The sequence below is a fragment of the Haliotis rufescens genome, unplaced genomic scaffold, assembly GCF_023055435.1.
Source record: "Haliotis rufescens isolate VD_foot unplaced genomic scaffold, xgHalRufe1.0.p SCAF_8, whole genome shotgun sequence".
Taxonomy (NCBI): Eukaryota; Metazoa; Mollusca; class Gastropoda; order Lepetellida; family Haliotidae; genus Haliotis; species Haliotis rufescens.
Genome location: NW_025964372.1, coordinates 30,706,966 through 30,726,487, shown reverse-complemented (window position 1 = coordinate 30,726,487; position 19,522 = coordinate 30,706,966). Strand labels below are relative to the sequence as shown.

Here is a 19,522-nt window from a genome sequence, read left to right as displayed (position 1 = left end):
ACAGGGTAACAACAAGTGCAATCTTTTAACGTCTTTTTGTAAGACGCGGCCCGGGATCGAACCCTGGACCTTCCGCTCTCCGGGCGGACGCTCTACCACAAGACCACGGAGGCGGTCTAGATCAGAAAGAACCCAGCCTAAAGCAGATATCCACATGTGAGACTGCCAACCCCCTTTTTTGTCCGCATGATTCGGGTGTCTATTTAGAGAGTATTCGAGAGTATACTCAGCAGTGTGGTACGCGGGATGCAAATATAAACTTATTTAATATAAAGATTCAACATTTAAAAATAATGATAATGGTGTAGGTAAAGCTTTCCTTCATTTTATTTTTTTCAATATTTTTTTCTGTAATATAACTTGAGACTGCACCCTTTCCTTAATGCTTTTGAGATTTGTGTGAAGTATATTCGGGATTCAGGGGTATGCAACGATACTCCAGATGAAAAATTTGTATTGTATTCGGGATTCAGGGGAGAGTTGGGTTAGCATGCTCACATGTGTATCCTATATCACCTGACCAGCATGTTAGCCACCATCTGCTCTTCCAAAATTCTCTCTTCTGGCCTAACTTTCCAAATGGCCTCAGTGACAAAATTGTGTCTGATGTAAATCCTTATTTTGAGTTGTATCGCATGTTTCTGTGTTTTCAGGTGAAGAATTGAGTTGCCTTTGCACGAGTTTGTTAATGATGCCACTGGCGGGACAGGATACGCTCACCTTCGTACGAACACCTGGTATCATCACCATTTGATAGTGATTCAAAACCATAGTGATAGCCGGAATTGTACGATGTACTGTGTCATTAGCTGAGATGTCTTATGATTACAGACAGTTGTAGAAACTAACAACCAAGGAAATTGTGAGTAATCTGTCTTGGGTGAATACTTTGGGTAAGTCAAGCCTTCCGAGTTTAAACATTAATACTATACACATTGTCAAAGAAAAAGGTTGGGCACAGCCCTATTTCTGAACCATGACAAATGGCAAAAGTCATGGCATGGGATGACTGACCACAGGAGCTGGGCGATACCAATGTCATCGGATAGAACAAACATTTGACGACAAATAAAGAAGATATTGGTGAGTTGTGATTGAAATTTACCGACAAAAACATCATGGTAACACAGGTACTGTTTTTTACCTCAGACAATACCTAAAAAAAGTATGGAGCTCCAGGATTAAGTAAACGAGTTACGTTTGATGTTTCATGTGAAAATGTTCCTTAAAGTCTCTACTTGACATGACACGTAAACAGATCAGCAGTGGGTATAACCCCCACGTGCCCGGATGATGCATTCCGCCCTACGTCTCATGCCTCCAGTCAGACGTTGGATCTGTTGTCGGGTCAACAACAACCACTCTTGGTGCAATGCTGCTTCCAATTGACGTAAATCTTGTACAGGAGGATCTCGTGCCTGTATGCGCCGCCCCAGAATATCTCAAACATGTTCAAGGGGGTTCAAATCTGGGATCATTGCTGGCCAGGGTAGAGTCGTTATTGCATTGGCCCTCATGTAATCCATGACTGCATGTGAACGATGAGGCCTGGCATTGTCATCCATGTACAGATGTCGAGTAGCAAGAGGGTGGTTGTCAAAATGAGGAACGACGACTGGCCTCAAAACGTCCCGGATGTACTGAGCCCCTGTTTAGTTGCCCCTTATGGTGACCAAATGCAACCTGCAATCATGAGAGATACACCCCCAAACCACTACCGAGTCCCCGCCCTATGCAACAGTCGGTTTATTTTTCCTGGGGTTGTAGACCGTGTTCCGGTGCATCCAAACTCTCGTTCTTCCACCAGTGACGTGGAGCAGAAGGCGACTTTCGTCTGACCAGTGGATCCGTTTCCAAGTTCTCAGATTCCAGTTCTGTCGCGCAATACACCATGCTATACGAGCAGCTTTGTGGTGATCACTCAACAAGGGACGCTTTATCACTCGTCTAGCCCTCGGTCCTGCTGCTTTCTGGTGCTGAAACGACGACGATTGGGCAACCACAGCCGTTTCAGACGAGTACTTGTTAAAAAGGGTTCTCGGGGTATGAGACGGAGAAGGTCCCTGTGTCTTCGCGATGTGTCGTCACAGGAGATCTTCCGGATCTGGGACGGCCCTGTACATCACCGGTCTGAGCATATTTCTCGACTAAACGGCTTACGACAGTGTGAGGATACCCCAAATTCCGACCAGTGGTATTCCTGCGTTATGCATGCCGATTATTTGCCATCTTGTGGCGTTTGATAATCGCCTTCGTGCCATGGTCACACAATGTCATGGAATAACTGTTTAAAACCGAGCTTAAGAAAGCAATTTTAACGTTTGGCATACCATGCATGGCACGTGAGCTTTCGTCACGCATGCCTGATTACATCATCCCAAGAAAACATATTTCTTCCCGTAATTATATCTTTCATGCCTGTTACAAATATTAGGACCAAACAATAATGTAATATATTAGGGTGTGCTTAACTTTTTTTTGTGTGTATATTTTCCTAGGGCAGCAGAATGTTGCTTTCCGAAAGATTGTTGGAAGGATTTCACATAAGATATTCTGAGGTCATACAGCTAAGGGCCGTTTCGCAAACAGTCTATTGATAAATTAAGCTCTGACCTAGAGTCCACCACTAACATGATCATGGGACAAACCAAATTTGGGATTGAAACTATCATCATCGGATCCTGACACAGCCAAGGACTGCAACTAAGCACAGCCTTATATCATGCTTTACATTCTTTAGCTGCCATGCACAAGAGCAGATATACACTTGAGCATTAATTAAGCACCAATTAAGCACCATCCACTTCATCGGATATGTGCTACATTAAAAAAAGTCTGGTGGGATTCATTGTTGGAAGAATGACACAAGAGTAGTAAATTGACAAACAGAATACCTGGCACTACCATCACACAAAAAAACTGAAGCTGGCACCAGCAGTTGGTACCAATTTAATATTGGCGTTATGCGAAAAAGTGTAAAAGCTCATTTCAACAACACTGAAAGTAACATCACCCAGGCCAGGCCAGACCATGACTTGTGACTAACATTATGCATTAAATTATTATTATTTTCTACCTCCGACTCGGTGTCTGGAGTATCCTCCCTGCTCACGGATGACATTTGCGAGGCATCTCCTTATCTGCTGATCAGACGTCTGATTTTCCACATTGAGATGCTACGCCATTCCTGGTGCAATGCCTGGGTCAGGTCATTCAGGTTTTGAGCTGGAGGGTCTCTTGCTCTCACTTGGCAGCCAAGGTAATCCCAAAGGTGTCCAATTGGGTTGACACAAGGGTTTGTCATTATTTTTTAGAATTGGATTTTGAATCGGGTGATGCTTTAGCTCATGTGTATATGATGTGTGAACTGTGATATACATCTGTCCGTGGACTGTCTGGTCACATCTACTCCAGGACATAACAACAACACAAACACGAGTTCTATTATTTATTTTATATACAGTGTATATGGTATATATTTATTTATACAAAGAAAATAGCTGACTTCAACGTGAGTCTTGTATGTACATTACAGATCTCCACACGCAGTCAGTGGACGGCTCACACTGGGATGAAGATGACTGATGATGGGAGATCGTGACTACCTGGGCACTCCAGCTAAACATTGCTGAGTTGTAATGGACTTCATAAAAGCAAACAAAATAGAGTAACACTGAGTTTTGTCAAGACTTCAACTGGCATGCTGTACAGAATTTGAATGACATTACTGAATTATCAAGTAGTCCTTTAGGTACAAAAAATAGACGAAATTAGACAATGTACATAAAAAAACTATCTCATTTTAATTTGTATTTACTTTTAATAAAGTAAATAAGGTATAGCTTTTGATAACTACTATGAGGTGCCAATCCCCCACCCCCACCCCCACCCCTCCCTTGGCATACTTCTTAATATGTCTTGGCATCCAATATAAGAACTATTGAGTCATATCAGTGTACACAGCTGTTATGAATAAATTAGAATTGGATTTCACATAGAATGCATGAGCACGAATGCTAATAAGCTAAGGGCTAAATTGTTTATTGATTTGTCATTTTGCAAGAAAAAAAAAGAAGATAAATGTATTTCAACAATGAAATATTGGCATCCATGTACCAGATAAACATGTAATGACTTTCAGCGTACTGCACTGAAGCGTCCGGAATACCAATTAACAGGAGGAACCACTGGCGTACCAAAGTCACTGTGAGTTTGGCACCCTCTACTATCGAAATATCAGAAATGTCGCTTCCATAAAGAAAATAAATCATGTAATATACTCTGCAAAAAAAAACCTGCAAAAGTAGAAAAAAAGGAAAATATCTGAAAGAGTGTTGCCGACATCGATACAAAATTCATACCACAAATGTATTGGTCATTTCTGCATGGATTGGGATTGATTTGAGTGGAAAGAATGAGGTACTGCAAAAATGTGGTGAAAAGATGGAATAATCACCATGTCAGAGCCTGGTGCCAAAACACACTAACATGACATGCATGTGCAACATCTCTTGTTGGGCTATAAAAACGTTGGGTTTTCAATTGCATGCCATGACAGTCTTACAGCAACTGAACAGCGAAAACATGCCATGACTGACGGAAACCCAACGCAACATCGCCATCGCCTGACTGCAAACAGGAAAATCATCTTCAGCTGTAGGCAGGTTTTTCCACGTAGCAACAAGCACCATTCGTGACTGTGGAACCGTTATCAGACACACGGAACAACACGTGACAACATGTAAAATCACTTTTGAGGGTCTTTTTGCAGAGTATAATATGACCTTCAATTGACATTCCAGTTTCTAAATGAACTAAAACAGCAGTGAGACAGCGACAAGGATTCCATGACTTCAAGTCTTCCCATGCATGACTAAAACATATGTGTAAAATATCTAGTATATAAGATATAAAACTTCAAAATGCTCACGACTAAAACAAGCACATGACAGACTCAACATGGACTGTATGTTCAACAGTGGAAACAAACAGATATCACAGACATACTCATAACTTAAGAAGTAAATATACAACACACTACCTGTGCTACTCCAGGGAGACACAGGAAACAATGGGAAACAGGCATGTGGGCAACAGGGGAAACACCATGCGAAAGTTAATGTAAATATACGACTCAACTTTTGTTTGGGATATGAGTTTCCTGGTCGGGATGGAAATCAAGTGACTTCTTGTTCAGAGACAAAAGTTGTTTATAAGGCCAGATTCAAATTATGTTCTACGGACCCACCTGTTATTTCATTTTCCAAACAAACATTTTTTGTTATCAATATCATATGTACTATTAGTTAAACAAGTCTTTGATAGGCAATAAGAAAAGTTAAACACATGCATGACTTGTGAATTGTGCTCATGGCTCCCAAATATATTCAGTCAAAGGTTTCTTAGAATTGTGAGTGAGGGAGTTTGGTTTAAAGCCGCTTTTAACAGTATTCCAGTTATATCGCGGCGTGTCAGCTTAATGTGGGAGGAAAGCCCGAAGTGATGCAGGTCTCAGACATCTACCACTTCGGTGAAACCCACGAGCACGGGTATGGTGCTGACAAACCTAGAAACATAATCGGGGCAAACCGGGATTCGAACCCACAATCATAGGTTTCTGGCATGCCCAAGGGACGCAACTCTGCACAGCGAACCGCGGCGCCTTAGACGACTGGGCCACCCGTGCCCCCCCTTAGAATTGTGAAGCCTTTGCTGGAGCGAGCTGGAGTTATCAGAGTCAAAGTGTCAATGTCAATGTAAATATTTAGATATAATTTTACTTGACACAACTATATCCTGAATAAGGAAGATAATTGAAGGATGTCAACTTCTTTATCATGAATAACACTGCGTTTCGGAGTTTATACTTAATCCTTCATCAGCTTTTCACCTGATGGAGTAAGTATATACTCTGAAAAGTTGTGTTCTTCATCATAAAGAAGTTGACATCCATCAATTATCTTCCTTATGTGTATCACTTCTCAATGTCATTCAAAGACTTTATATCCTGAATGTTTTACATCATAGACTGAAACATGTTAAGAAGGTAAACATAACAGAAAAAGTAAGTCACTTGGCGCTTTGTGCTGGAACAATAACTGATTGATGTGTTGCATCAAAAATGAGTCAGATTTCCATGAAATTAGGAGCTCTTATAACAGTACCAAAAACCTTGGAATCCCTATCAAAAAGTGAGTGGTATATGTGGCTGTGTGTGCTACACTTCTTACAACCATTGACAAATACACATGCAGTGGGACACACACTCTGTATTTGAAAAAGTGAGATATTTTGCAATTAACAAAGTGAGACATTTTGAGACTCATGTCACATGACAAAGTGAGATATTTTGAGACTCCCGTCACAGGACGACACATATACACATATTACTTCATAAACCGATTAAAAATGCTCCTTGCTTCAGTTGAAAGTGAGATGTTCTACAATATTAATAAATTCCTTGTACGAAACGAGGTCATGAAGCGAAAGTTGTCGAAAGGAAGACAGTTTGGTTTCAGAGGACTTGACGAATAAAAACATTTAATGTTCACCAACTTGGAGGTAGAGAGCAGACATGACATCAATTCTGTGCCCCAAGTACTAATCAATATCAACAAGTACCACAGAGTTAACATGATTTGCGAAACAACAGTCAAATCCCCTTGCACCTCTTCTTCCATTTCAGATTGAGAAAAATTTCAGAGAAGGAGTACGTGTTCTAAGTTACATGGTTCTCAACAATATATATTTCCACACATTAAAAACACAACTATTCTTTTACTATATAATCGATATAGTAGTATTTAAGTGGTTCTCAATTCTGAGCAAATAATTTGTTGAGTCAATTCAATTGGCATTTGCTAATGCATCAACCATCATGATACGACAGCATCTGTGTGACCGCTCTCCAGTACCGGTATTTAACATTTGAAAGAAGACATGATGATGAATGTTTAACACTTTGTAACGGGCATTGAATTTCAGTAGTGATTCACTGATTCACTTGATTCATATACAAGTATATATATATATATATGTATCATTTACAGTTTTTTTAATTAAGGGGAGTCCTGGAGAGCTAGAGTTTTGCTCTGATTGTGTTTGCATCTGGGGAGCCCCTAAACGTTCAACTTATAACATTAGGGTTACAACAAGTACCCTTTGACTTTCAGGTTCACTACAATAGTTATGGCATCATATTTCGCGATATCGATGCTGTAACAACACAAATATGTGAATATTGATAATAATTTAAGAATACATTTCCATTTATTAAGATTACCATGGTTCAGATGGACATTGAGAAGAAGGAAAATTCAATTTTAACCATTAATGTATCAGACAGTTCATTTTTAGCATTAAAATGATTAATTGCAGGACTACATGGATACTTTATATCTATACACATATAATTATTCATCAAATATATTGTGACACTTTGAGTCGATAAATTGATTGTAAAATTTCCAGTCAATGACACCCCTAAATTTCAACACTGATCTACATCAGACAAATATCTCATTTTCTTAAATTATGAACAGAGTATAATGAAGTTGTTTTAACAAAATATCTATTTTTTTCAATTTTAAAGATATAACTATTAATAGTAATCCTTCCAGCAAAAATCCACTTTCAACTCAGCAAATAACCCATACAGACTGCAGAGAGCTATAAATGTAGAAAATATTCCAATATGGGCGGTCCACCTTGTGTCCCTGCAGGGTGAGAGGTGGTACGGCATCAAGGCACTATTGATCGTATGGGAGATGTGGGCATTGAGATAGCACTGTCTCCGAACACATTAGCGTAAGAGTTTTTCAGGAACTGTACATAGTTCTGCATACTCCTGTTGGTGCTGTGAGACTGTTCCAGCCGATCCTTCAGGTCGTACATCCGTGAGTTGAACTTACGCTCGTTCTGCAAAGAAGAAGACATTGACACTGTTATCTGCAGTCACTTCTTGCAAGTACTTTCGATGAGTACGCATCCACCATTTGATGATCTGCCTGGCTTGTACATCTCTGTTAGCAATATCTCACAAACACCAGTACCCATGGCAACAGCTTGCTAAGGGAGAATACTTTACAAGAACTATAGCAGCGTGCAATTAGTGTTTCAGTTTAAGTGAGTGTGCTATAACTTCACTTAGAGCAGTATTTTAGTTATATCACGGCATGTCAGCTTAATTTGGGCGGAAAGCCCGAAGTTACCCAGGTGAAAGACGTTTACCACTATGGTGAAACTTATGAACACAGGAGTGGTGCTGACAGACCTAGAAACAGGTCAAATCTGTGACTTAAACCCTTGATCAAAGCTTTCTGGCATGCCTAAGGGACACTACGCTACACAGCCTAGTGCCATGCCTAAATGACTGAAACACTCGTACCCCTTTCAGTTTAGTAAGGAGTGAGTGTGTGAGTGATTTGAACAGTTTCTCAGTTATATCACAGTGAGGCAACTTAGGTAGGATAATGCCCAGAGTGATGCAGGTCTTGGACTTTATCAACAAGCTACTGACCCTAGCACCATGTTTCCAATTTCCATGTTCTTAACTACAGAAGAAAATAGTCGTATCTTGTTTGCTTGCTAACATTGCACTCAGCAATATTCCAGCAATATGACGGTGGTCTGTAAATAATCATGTCTGGACTAGACAATCCAGTGATTAACATCATGAGCATTCATCTGCACAATTGTGATACGATGACATGCATCAACAAAGTCAGTGAGCCTGACCAACCGATCCGTTAGTCACCTCTTACGACAAGCATAGACGCCTGTAACGGCATGCTTTGGTTGCTGAAGACATGGATGTTTTAAAAGTAGTGTGAGGGAGACATCACTGTCATCCATGACACAAATCTTACAAAGATGAATGAAGAAACTCACCTCCTCTTTCTCTCGTTTCACTCTGGCGATCTCTGCTCTCAGCTGACTGAGCTGAGACTCCAGGTCCGCGATGCGACTCTGGTACGTCCGCTCCTACAACACAGACCCCTCACTTACCAACAAACACGTAGCTGATTCCACAGTGCCTCATAATCACCCCTCACATTAGCTTGGAGTGAAAACTAATTCCAAGCTTGTTTTATTACTTTGACACATTGAGATTTCATATTTTCTGCCTGTATTGTATTCTACCCTTTTATTTTTTGTATTCAACGAAAAAATGTACAAATGAAAATATTGTTTGTGTTTCATTGAAAATTTGTTGTTTTTAATAGTTTTCCATCTCATTAAAATCAGATCTTAGTTCTCGCTATCACTGAACAAAGATCTGAGGACATCCCATTACGGGTCACATCAGAACGACCTTTCATCCGACCAATCAAAGCATCACTTACCAGATCATGAAAGTGACAGTCGGAATTTGTTTTTTAATCATGCAACCTCGAAAACGTTAACACGGTGTATTCAGAACAACAATTACGGCCCGTACGACTGATTCCGTCAAAATTATCGTCTGTCTCTCACTTCCCTGGGATAAACATTTGTACGGAGGAGGCGTTGCACAGTACGTGGGAAGCACTGCCGTACAATCTCAACCATGTATTAGACCTTCCGGGATATTCGTTTGCTCAGTTTTCAAAATTTTAATCGAGAACTGTGTCAACATATTTTGCAAGCGTAGTCTGAAATGGAAGTCACCAGGTTGAAACGAGTGCCGTAAAGTGCGAGAAAGCTGTTTTCTAATTGGCTGATGTCGACTTCTTGTTATTGTTTCAGTGGTCGGTCAAAGTTCGTGAAAGGTCGCTCTGATGTGACCCCTAATGGGATGTCCTCAAATCTTTGTTTAGCAGCAGCGAGAACTTAGATCTGATCTTAATGAGATTGAATAACTTTATATTTCTAATTTGACAGCAACGTATATTAAAAAAGTTTAAACCCCATAAAAAATCACAACAATTTCCTGTTTGCATCTTGAGGACAGCCTGTTCCATAAGAAATCAATAAGGCCCAAGCAGAAACACAAAGTGCTGTTCGTGCAAACACTGCCAGTATCAACAAATCATCTACAATGAAGTGTTTTATCGTTGTTTTAAGGATGTCTGTTATAAGGTATGCTTTTGCGTTTACGGCACATCTTGAACTGCTGTATATATCACGAGTGCTTTGAAGACAAATATTTAGGTCAGTCAAAATGAAGCGATGAAGTCAAGCATCAGACCAAAAGTCAAATCGTTAAATATACGGCATAATATACCATAGAAAAGGTGATTTATGTCCCATTTACAAAGGTCATTGCTCACGGTAAAGTAAAGTTGAGCAAAAACGTTGTATTGGATAAATTATACTTTTTTGTAAAACTGTTAACATGGTTAAGATAGTGAGTGACTTATCATGCTAAACAACACCCTTCTTTCTTTATTGGACATTAAAATTAGATACATAACATTTTAGAAAAGCATATCTTGAAAAAAGTTAAATAGTCTTAGTATGGACCAAAAGACATCGTCAAATGCGATGAAAGGCAACATTTTCTCACACATCATTGGTGATAATTTCGAGGTAAGGTTTATATTTTCAGCCTGATCTCAGCCCAATCCAATTTCTTGATAACGGCTACTGACCTTGGAAGACATGCGGTCCCTGGCCTGGTCCTGGTGGCGCCGGATGTCCGTCAGAGCATTCTCCAACTGACGGGTCAAGCTGCCATTCTCTCGGGTCTTCTCCTCCAGGCGGAGCTGAATACAGAAATACCAGTCACTTTGTCTGTTTGTTGATTTAGTTGGTTGTTTAAAGCCTCACTCAACAATTTTCCAGCTATATGATTGCTTTCTGTAAATAATCAAGTCTGGACCAGACAATCCAATGATCGGCATCATGAGGATCAATCAAATCAACTTGGATTCAATGACATGCATCAACCAAGTCAGTGAGCCTGACCACCCGATCCTGTAATCACCACTTACGACAAGCATGGGTTGCTGAAGACGAATTCTAATCTTGTCTTCACAGGGGTAATACCAGTTAGGTCATAACAATCACTTAAGCAATCCTTGCTATGGGGTGGTACCACTCAGAGACACACGATCACAGAAGTAACAATATAATTAATTCTAATCAGACAGTGCAATACCTTTAGGCTTGTAAATGGTGCGACTAGAATGGAATAAGAACTACAGCTATACAACACGTTACTATGACCAGACTGAGTTCTACATATGAGATACCTACGTTGTTTTGATGAATGGACTCCTCCCTCTTGGCAATGGTTGTAATCAGCTCTCGATTCTGATCCTCAACCTCTTTCAGCTTTCTGTAAATCAGGCAGGAATATGATAATGCATAATTATATCTAATCCAAACACATGCAAATCAGCATTAGTGAGACCATGTTTTCAACCACATTGATTAAGCAGTTTTAGAACAGACAAGGGTGCTGTTGCACAAAGCGATCTTAACACTAAGGTGATCGTAACCATACCTTAACACAGACTTACGACAGTCGTAGCGCTAAATTTGTTTTGCACAACAACACCCATGCCAAGATATTAGCCAGATTGACCTTTGAGTCAAAGTGAGCTTAAAATCTAATGCAAGAACAAAATTCTGGCCATCCAGCACAAACTTTAAAAAAATGAAACTGTGTTGATACAAAAACCACCTTGTCATCATCTAACCATGTTTGTTATCGGCAAAACGACAAAGGTTGAAGACCAAAATCGTGAAAAAGTTACACAGAAGGGGAGGGAGCGTGCAATATTGAGAAAATGAGACAGTACTTTTTTTCAAACAGATTTTTTCTATATATTTGAACATTATTTAGGGACTGGTCCAGCCCCTCCCTAGTAAATGACCAGTCCCTTGGTAGCTCTCAATTTCATAACAAGATGATGTTGATGTTTGTTGTTTCACGCCACATTCCAGCTATATGACGGCGGTCTGTAAATAATCGACTCTGGACCAGATTGACATCATGGGCATCGATCTACGCAATTCGGATACAATGACATGTGTCAACCAAGTCAGTGAGCCTGACCACCCGATCCCGTTAGTCGCCTCTTACAACAAGCATAGTCGCCTCTTACAGCAAGCATGGGTTGCTGAAGACCTATTCTACCCCGGATCTTCACGGGTCTTCATTACAAGAAGGTACATTGATCACCTTCAGTGTTCCATGGTCCACAATATTAATAACCATTACCAAATCCTGCCAAATTATTTGAGGTCTGCTATTGGTTGCAGCAAGAGTGACCTCCCTTGGTACTCACTTGTCCATCAATTCCACCCTGCTTGCTAGAGTCCGATTCTCGTCCTGCCCCCCGTGCATCTTGCCTCTTATCTGATCCATTGTGTCCGTTAGTTGCTCCACCTGGTGGGGCATAACAGAACTATTCAAGACGGGCATATTCATTTTTACAATGTCACTGTGCAGTTGGGCTGACAAAGATTTTACTCCCTTTACCCAAAGCATACATCTAATTGTCAGACGTAGTTTCAGAAACACTCGATCCATTTAGTCGCTTCTTAGGTCGGATTCTATTGAGGGAGTCATTGTTATTAAAATACTGTTAAATATTTTTAAAGCTTGTACATTTTATCTTCATTCTTAAGGAGGCTGTAAATAATATAACTCAAGTAAGAAATGAAAACTTTATGTATATTGTTAGCGACACTAAATGAGTTGGGTTTTTTTACATTGTACTTATTTCTAGTTGGCGGAATAAAATCCCCACTGCTTTTAATTATTTTATTTTTTTCACATTTCATTTTTGGGGAATCAGCGGGTTCGTAAACCACTTAGATTTAAACAAAGTCTAGCCTAATGAACTATCATTATGTCAATGACTGAACTTCACTGAAGTGACTGGTAGCACTGCCCGCCCCAATGAAGGCCATAGCCCTGTTCTGATATATTCTGAAACAAACAACAATACCTTGGCAGTGAGTTCTGCAATCAGCTTGGTGTTGTCAGTGTTTTTGCGCTCATATGCCAGCAGCTGATCTGTGGCGTCCTGCAGCTTGAACTCTGTCGTGCGTAGCAGCTCCGGCAACGGTTCCAACTCCTGCAGACGCTGATTCAGACGAAGCTTAACCTGGAGGCAATCATTTACTCTATCATCAAACCTGCTGTCAAGTCTGCCTGCTGTCAAGTCTACCATGTCATGTACAAACTGAGGCCACAAACACATTTTTACTTTTATGTTTCACAGATTTATTCTAGCTTTTGCACACAAAGTCAGTTGAAATAAAATGGAATTTATATATTACATTTTATATTGTCCAAGAGGGTCTATGTTACCATGGTTACTAGACATAATAATAGAAATAGATATTCTTATGATTAATTTTTTTCTTTTCCAGCTGCTTTTCAGTGCGGGCTCGTGAAACGTAAAATAAAAAATGTGTGGCCTGATTAGTGATTGCTCAGCAGTTGTACTGACAAATTTAAAATGACAAAACAGTCATTAGCTGTCTAAACAGTACCATAAAAACCAAGCACATCGGACTTGTTAGTGCTGGAAAGATCCACTGCCCAACAACTGCCTACAGGAACAAATGTCATATTTGGGATTTTTTTCCTACACAGAACAATAAGCAGAGACCCTTTAAGTCTAATCTTTACCATGGTTACAGTGAGTGAGTTTGGTTCAATTCCGATTTCAACAGTATTCCAGTTATATCACGGAGTATCAGCTTAATGTGGGAGATCTTAGACATTTACCACTTGGATGGAATCCATGAACATGGGTATGGTGCTGACAAACCTAGAAATATCATCGGGGCAAACCGGGATTTGATTGGCTAAAATGAGTGAATAAGGCTAATTATTTAAACTTTAAATGAAAATCTAAGCGAGAGCAAGTCGGTGACCCAACATGATTGTTTAGTCATGTTCGTACTTTTTATATATACATCTATGAAAATCAGCTTTGGTCAAAGACTTGCTCATGTTCAAGTATTAGAAAGTGCTTCCTGCAAACCTAAACAAATCTGACTTTCTGACAATATTTTCTATTTACCTCATCTAGACATCTTGTGTTGAAAGAGTCCCAAACATGTTCAATTTCTAAAAGTTTTGCCCAATTCTAAAATCGTGCATATCATGTGGGCCAAAAGCGCCCTAATCCTACCTTGTCCTTGAGAAATAAAAAGAGTTACTTCCCTTTTCTTAATGACCTACTTAAATATTTTAATTACAGAAATTATTAAACAGATTCTGTGACAAGCAATAGAAATTGTTCCCCAAAAGGTAATTTAATTCTTAATTCGTGAAATTTTGGGTAGGCAATACATCAATAATGAAAACAAAGTGAGATTGATCTAGCCTACTATAATAACAGTAACAACTGTATGCTGCAGGTACCTGCACTCCAAACATCCCCTGGCCCGTGATGCAGGACTGTTAAGTTAGCTACTCACTTTCTCCAGCTCCAGCTCCCCTTCTTGGTGCAGGCGGCCATTTTCTTTTTCCTTGACCTCCAAGTGAACACTGATCTCATCCGCTTCCCTTCGCGATCGGTTCAGCTGCAACAGTATAACGCTACCTGATAATACCCTAATCAGGCATTCCCAGCCTCAAAACCCCTCTATTTACTTCACAGGGCAAGTTTCTGTGTGACAATTGCTGCGAAGTCTTGAAATTAACGCGAGCGTAAATAAAATGCGAAAAATGTGAGTAGTCTTTGTTCAAATTAATGAATCTTGCATTTATCATGTTTATGTCTACAAAATGTCTATCGACAACAAAACGGCTTCACTGCACACTTTAGCAAGGGGTCGGCAGTTGTATTAATTTGGAAACGCATTAATTTCAAGATTTACAGTATTGTATGGCCTACATGGACTCAGTGAAGAACCCACATGGATAGTGCAAATCTTCAGCTTCCAACTTGAGCATGATCAACCTCGGTGGAAGCTTCAGTCTAGTAAAACTTATGTGTCTTGTAAGGTAATCTCATAAGTAGTGATTATTATACGAGCATGTGTGTCACACTGATTTTACAAAATGAGTGTCAGAATTCTTGTATTTTCCAAGCAGAGCGAGGGTAATACATTAATTCTTACAGGAGTTTTGTAAAATGAGTATGACACACGAGTGTAATAATTTCTTTTTGACCCATTATTTCTTAATCCTTTTGAGCTCTCCCTTTAGAAAAATGCACTGGTTACCACTGTTGTCCTAGAAATCACAATTTGTCGAACAACGTCAACAATCTTCAGCTATTCTAGTGCATCATCATTCCGACCTCACGTCACAATAAGATTTGAAAGACGTCAACAATGCCATATTTACTTACATCATTCAAATGGACAAGAATCAAATGAACAGGAATAACAAAAGCAAAATAGAAAACTAAACTATTGTATACTGTGGGGATAAACTACAAACAGTATGTCCAACAGTGGTGAACAAATAACAAATGACAAGCTGAAAAAGTAGAAATATTTGGATCCCTGACTACAGACAAATGTTCTCTGAAATACTGATAGAAACAAGCTATCACTGTTATGTCTAAAATACATCATAGCTACTCAGGTGTTAGAATGCAGAGACCCAATTTGCTTCTGTCTGCCATTTTTCCAGAACTATTTGGGACATCTAGAGGTGGATGACTCTTGAATAAAATTTCAAATATTCATGTAAAATGTACTTGGTCGACATGAAACCCCCACTGAGCGTCATCCTTTGTATCTAGTGGGTATCAATGCATAGAGGCACTGACAGCTCAGCAGAACAGTAGTAAACTGTGTATGTTCAGCACTCACAATGCATGGCGGGTGGGACAGATGTGCTTAATTTGGGTTTTGATTTGTTTGTTTGTTGTTTAATGCCGCACTCAGCAATATTCCAGCTATTTGACGGCGGTCTGTAAATAATCGAGTATGGACCAGACAATCCAGTGATTGACATCATGAGCATCGATCCACGCAATTGGGATCCATGACATGCATCAACCAAGTTGGCTAGCCTGAACAGCCGATCCCGCTAGTCACCTCTTACCAACAAGCGTAGTCGCCTTTACGGCAAGAATGGGCTGCTGAAGACCATTTGGCTTTTGAACAATATTGCAGTTACATCACAACTTGCTGGTATAAAGTGGGAGGAAGCTCCAAGTGTCATACACTTCTACCACTTTGGTGATGCCGTAAGCACAGGTACGATGCTGACTGACCAAGTATCTGGGTTTTGAACCCGTGTCAGCAGATCCCGGTAGTGGCAGCTATGGGATGCCTCTGAAAGCTAATTTCAGCACCTTGGACCACTGGACCACCCTTGTCTTCCTCAATACATGGAATCTGTGTGCAACTTCCACATGAATGATACATGGGTTATGCTAAGGAAGGGACGAGGGTGTCGACTGAGACATAAAGTCGTTACATGTCTGTCTGCATGAGGTGCATGTGTAACTGATATGGACGCACTGAGAAAATCTACAGTTTCACAGAAGCCAAACATAAAAAGTCTCAAAGGCAATTGATAAAAAACAATAAAAAAATTAAATTAGACTAAACTCACTACAACATGCGTGACATTCTACGTCCTAAATACAAACATGCAAGTTAAATTTGCCTACAAATCTTTCACCTACTGGCAGTTCAATCTCATTAAAATCCAATGTTCGTGCACGCCACTGCTACACTGCAGCTGATTCTAAGGAGACTGACTGGAAGCTGATCATGCACACTATGAGAAGCATAGACTACTTGTCAATACCGTACAGCCCTCTTGTCAAGTGGAGACAGTTTTAACCCTTTCACTGGTTAAGCCACAGAGAGGACACCGAGACAATGTGTTATATGTGATGGATACAGATGGTCTTTGCTGTTATGTTGGCAAACACAGTCTTGCAGAGCAGTGAAAAGTAACTAACACATCGAAGACGCAAGAGTCAAATAGAGATATGAAAGATTTTTCAATCTGTCTACAAATAACTTGATATATATATGTAAAAGCTTATTTCCTGCTACAAAGTCAGCAAATTCCTTCATAAACTTGAAAGCATTAGCTGCTTGCAACATGACTTACTGGAGGTGAGGAGAAATGGGGTTAAATGTCGCGTCCAATATTATTGCACTTATAAGGCGATGTGCGTGCATGTGTGTGTGTGTTTGTGTGTACTAGTCCAGACTGATGCCGATTTATAGTGCTAGTCCACTGAGATACCATGCCACATGTGTAACATGAATACACAGTATACTGACTCCGAGCCGACCAGTCCTTGTTTGAGCCCCTTAATGCCGAGCGCCAGACCCAAACAGGGTAACAACAAGTACCATCTTTTAACGTCTTTTGGTTTGCGCAGCAGGGGATTAAACCCCTGGACCTTCCACTCTCCGAGGGACGCTCTACCACTAGATCATAGAGGCAGTCACATGACTTACTGTAGTGTACTATGATACACACAAAGCACAGATCTCAGGATTATTAATTTTGCATGACATCCAGAAAAATCAAAACTTTCCAGCACTGGATATACTCAGACAACAAAATGCAAATCAACTTGTGTGAAACGTGGTTGGAAGGACAAAACTGTGAGTGTGAGAAAACTGTGCAGCTGACTTTCGAGTCTCCATTCCTTCTTAGTGCAGGTGAGTAAGATAACGTCTGTGTCAAACTGTGAATGTTGTGAACGGTACACTGATGTGGACTCAAAAACAAACTCAACAGGGTAGGACAAGGGGCACCTTCTGGCCCCCAAGAACTGACAAGTGTTTCAACTGTTCTAAAATAATTAAAAAAACTGACAGCCAGCATTTTTCTCACGACTTTAAAGTTTTGTGTTTATAACAACAGTGGTAGGAACTTAAGGCATGGGTATGTAAAAAAGCTGCCTTAATACATTTTGGAGGGCATTAAATTTTTTATTTTATTGAGTTCTTGACACAAAATGATTTTTTAGGAGATAATGCTGAAACTGCACCATATTTAGCATGTTTAGTTCCCCTCCACAAGATTGAAAAAACCTAAACATTTTATGCAATAAGTCCAAACTCTGTACTTGATGTACTTGTAAGACCAAAACACAAGTTTACGAAAAACAAAAGGTTTGCAGCTGTCAGTCATTTGAACATGTTGAACACTTTAACCAAAATCATAACAACATTTAACTGTTTTCACCAATGTCAGTTCTAGGGGGCCAAAAAGAACCCTTGTCATACCCCCATCCTTTCTCATCATCATCATGTAGGGTTGTAGCGATCCATCACTTTGCTGCAAGTGCTCCATGAGATGGTGACCTCTAAGACATCTGACTAGGACGAAGCACTTTGTTACTGAGCATGCTGGGTACCCTCAGTAAATAAAACACCTCTAAATAGCATTAAGAGAAATGTGCATACTCTATTTTCTATCCCACCCTTCTGAAAAACGGTGAGCTATAAGAATAAAGATACGAAAGGCTGTCTAAAAAATACCACTCTAATTAAAAGACGTAACCCTGTCATTTAAAAAGTTTGTTTGTTTCTTGTTTAATGCCGCACTCAGCAGTATTCCAGCTATATGACGGTGGCCTGTAAATAATCGGGTTTGGACCAGACAATCCAGTGACTATTTTCAGCAACGATCCATGAGGTGCCATGACAAGCCATCAAATCACTGAGCCTGACCACTAGATCCATTTAGAAGTAAAAATGTTTTGAGATTAAGAGCCGCAGACAAATAGTCTCTATGTCCAGGGTGCCGTTGTACAAAGCGATCTTAGCGCTAAGGTGATCGTAACTCCCATACCTTAACATAGACCTGCGACAGTCATAGCGCTAAGGTTGTTTTGTACAAAGGCACCCATATTCCCATTCCTATGACAATCATAAGTTAAAGTAGCAATGTTACGTTCACCTTAGCACTAAGATCTCTTTGAGGAATGGAGCCCTGCATGTAATAAGATATTACAACATAAGCTCGTTCTTCACATTGAGGACATGTTGGTCTGACCAATACAATTTGATGAAGATGAAAATACATTTTCTAGAAGATTACTTTCACTAGTAACAGGAAAGAAAAGGCTTTGAGAAAAAGACATTATTTACAAGCAACAACATTGAACTATCTTCTAGCATTGACGATGAGAAGGAAAATGAGTGCACACATTTGCACATGCACAACCGCTTCCGCACTCAAACACGCCGCCTGCACACACAACTGCACCATGTGCACACTCAGCAACTTACCCGGGTAGCAACACTGCGACTATAGCCTGAGGACTTGGGAGCAAAAAACACAAACGTTGATGTAACAATGCATGCAGGAGACAACAGTGGGGACGGGGAGGTTGGGGGATGGTGAGAAGTCAGGGCCCTCCCTCTTCCATGAAGTGATCTTAGGGCTACAACTGTCATAAGTCTATGTTCAAATGTGAGACTTATGATCTTCTTAGTGCTAAGATCGCTTTGTGGAACTGGCCCCAGCTCTGAACATTATACATAACATGAGCTGTTCATATAAGTGACAGCACCAGAGATTATCAAGGATTTCAAACTAAGTGCCCTTTCAGGAGTAGAAACAAACATTTTTAATCAACTAGTCCTTACAATGATAAGATATAGCAAAACCCTTGAAAATGGCACATTTCTACTA

At 40.0% G+C, this 19,522-nt stretch overlaps 1 protein-coding gene across 8 annotated transcripts in view; it reads right to left on the bottom strand.

Annotated features, from left to right (window-relative positions):
* Positions 1 to 3,435: 3,435 nt before the first annotated feature.
* The window catches only part of LOC124145536 (outer dense fiber protein 2-like), a 39,202-nt gene continuing 23,115 nt past the window's right edge, over positions 3,436 to 19,522 (bottom strand). For 7 of the 8 annotated variants that reach the window (XM_048388989.1, XM_048388993.1, XM_048388996.1 and 4 more), the window contains 7 exons: positions 14,368 to 14,472; positions 12,882 to 13,040; positions 12,216 to 12,316; positions 11,179 to 11,260; positions 10,572 to 10,685; positions 8,890 to 8,982; positions 3,436 to 7,917 (listed from right to left, as the gene is read on the bottom strand). In XM_048388989.1, coding sequence (XP_048244946.1) covers positions 7,741 to 7,917; positions 8,890 to 8,982; positions 10,572 to 10,685; positions 11,179 to 11,260; positions 12,216 to 12,316; positions 12,882 to 13,040; positions 14,368 to 14,472 — 831 coding nt within the window. In that variant the 3' untranslated portion in view covers positions 3,436 to 7,740. Of the gene's footprint in view, positions 7,918 to 8,889; positions 8,983 to 10,571; positions 10,686 to 11,178; positions 11,261 to 12,215; positions 12,317 to 12,881; positions 13,041 to 14,367; positions 14,473 to 19,116; positions 19,150 to 19,522 lie in introns of all 8 variants that reach the window. The other variant, XM_048388991.1, reaches the window with a different exon arrangement.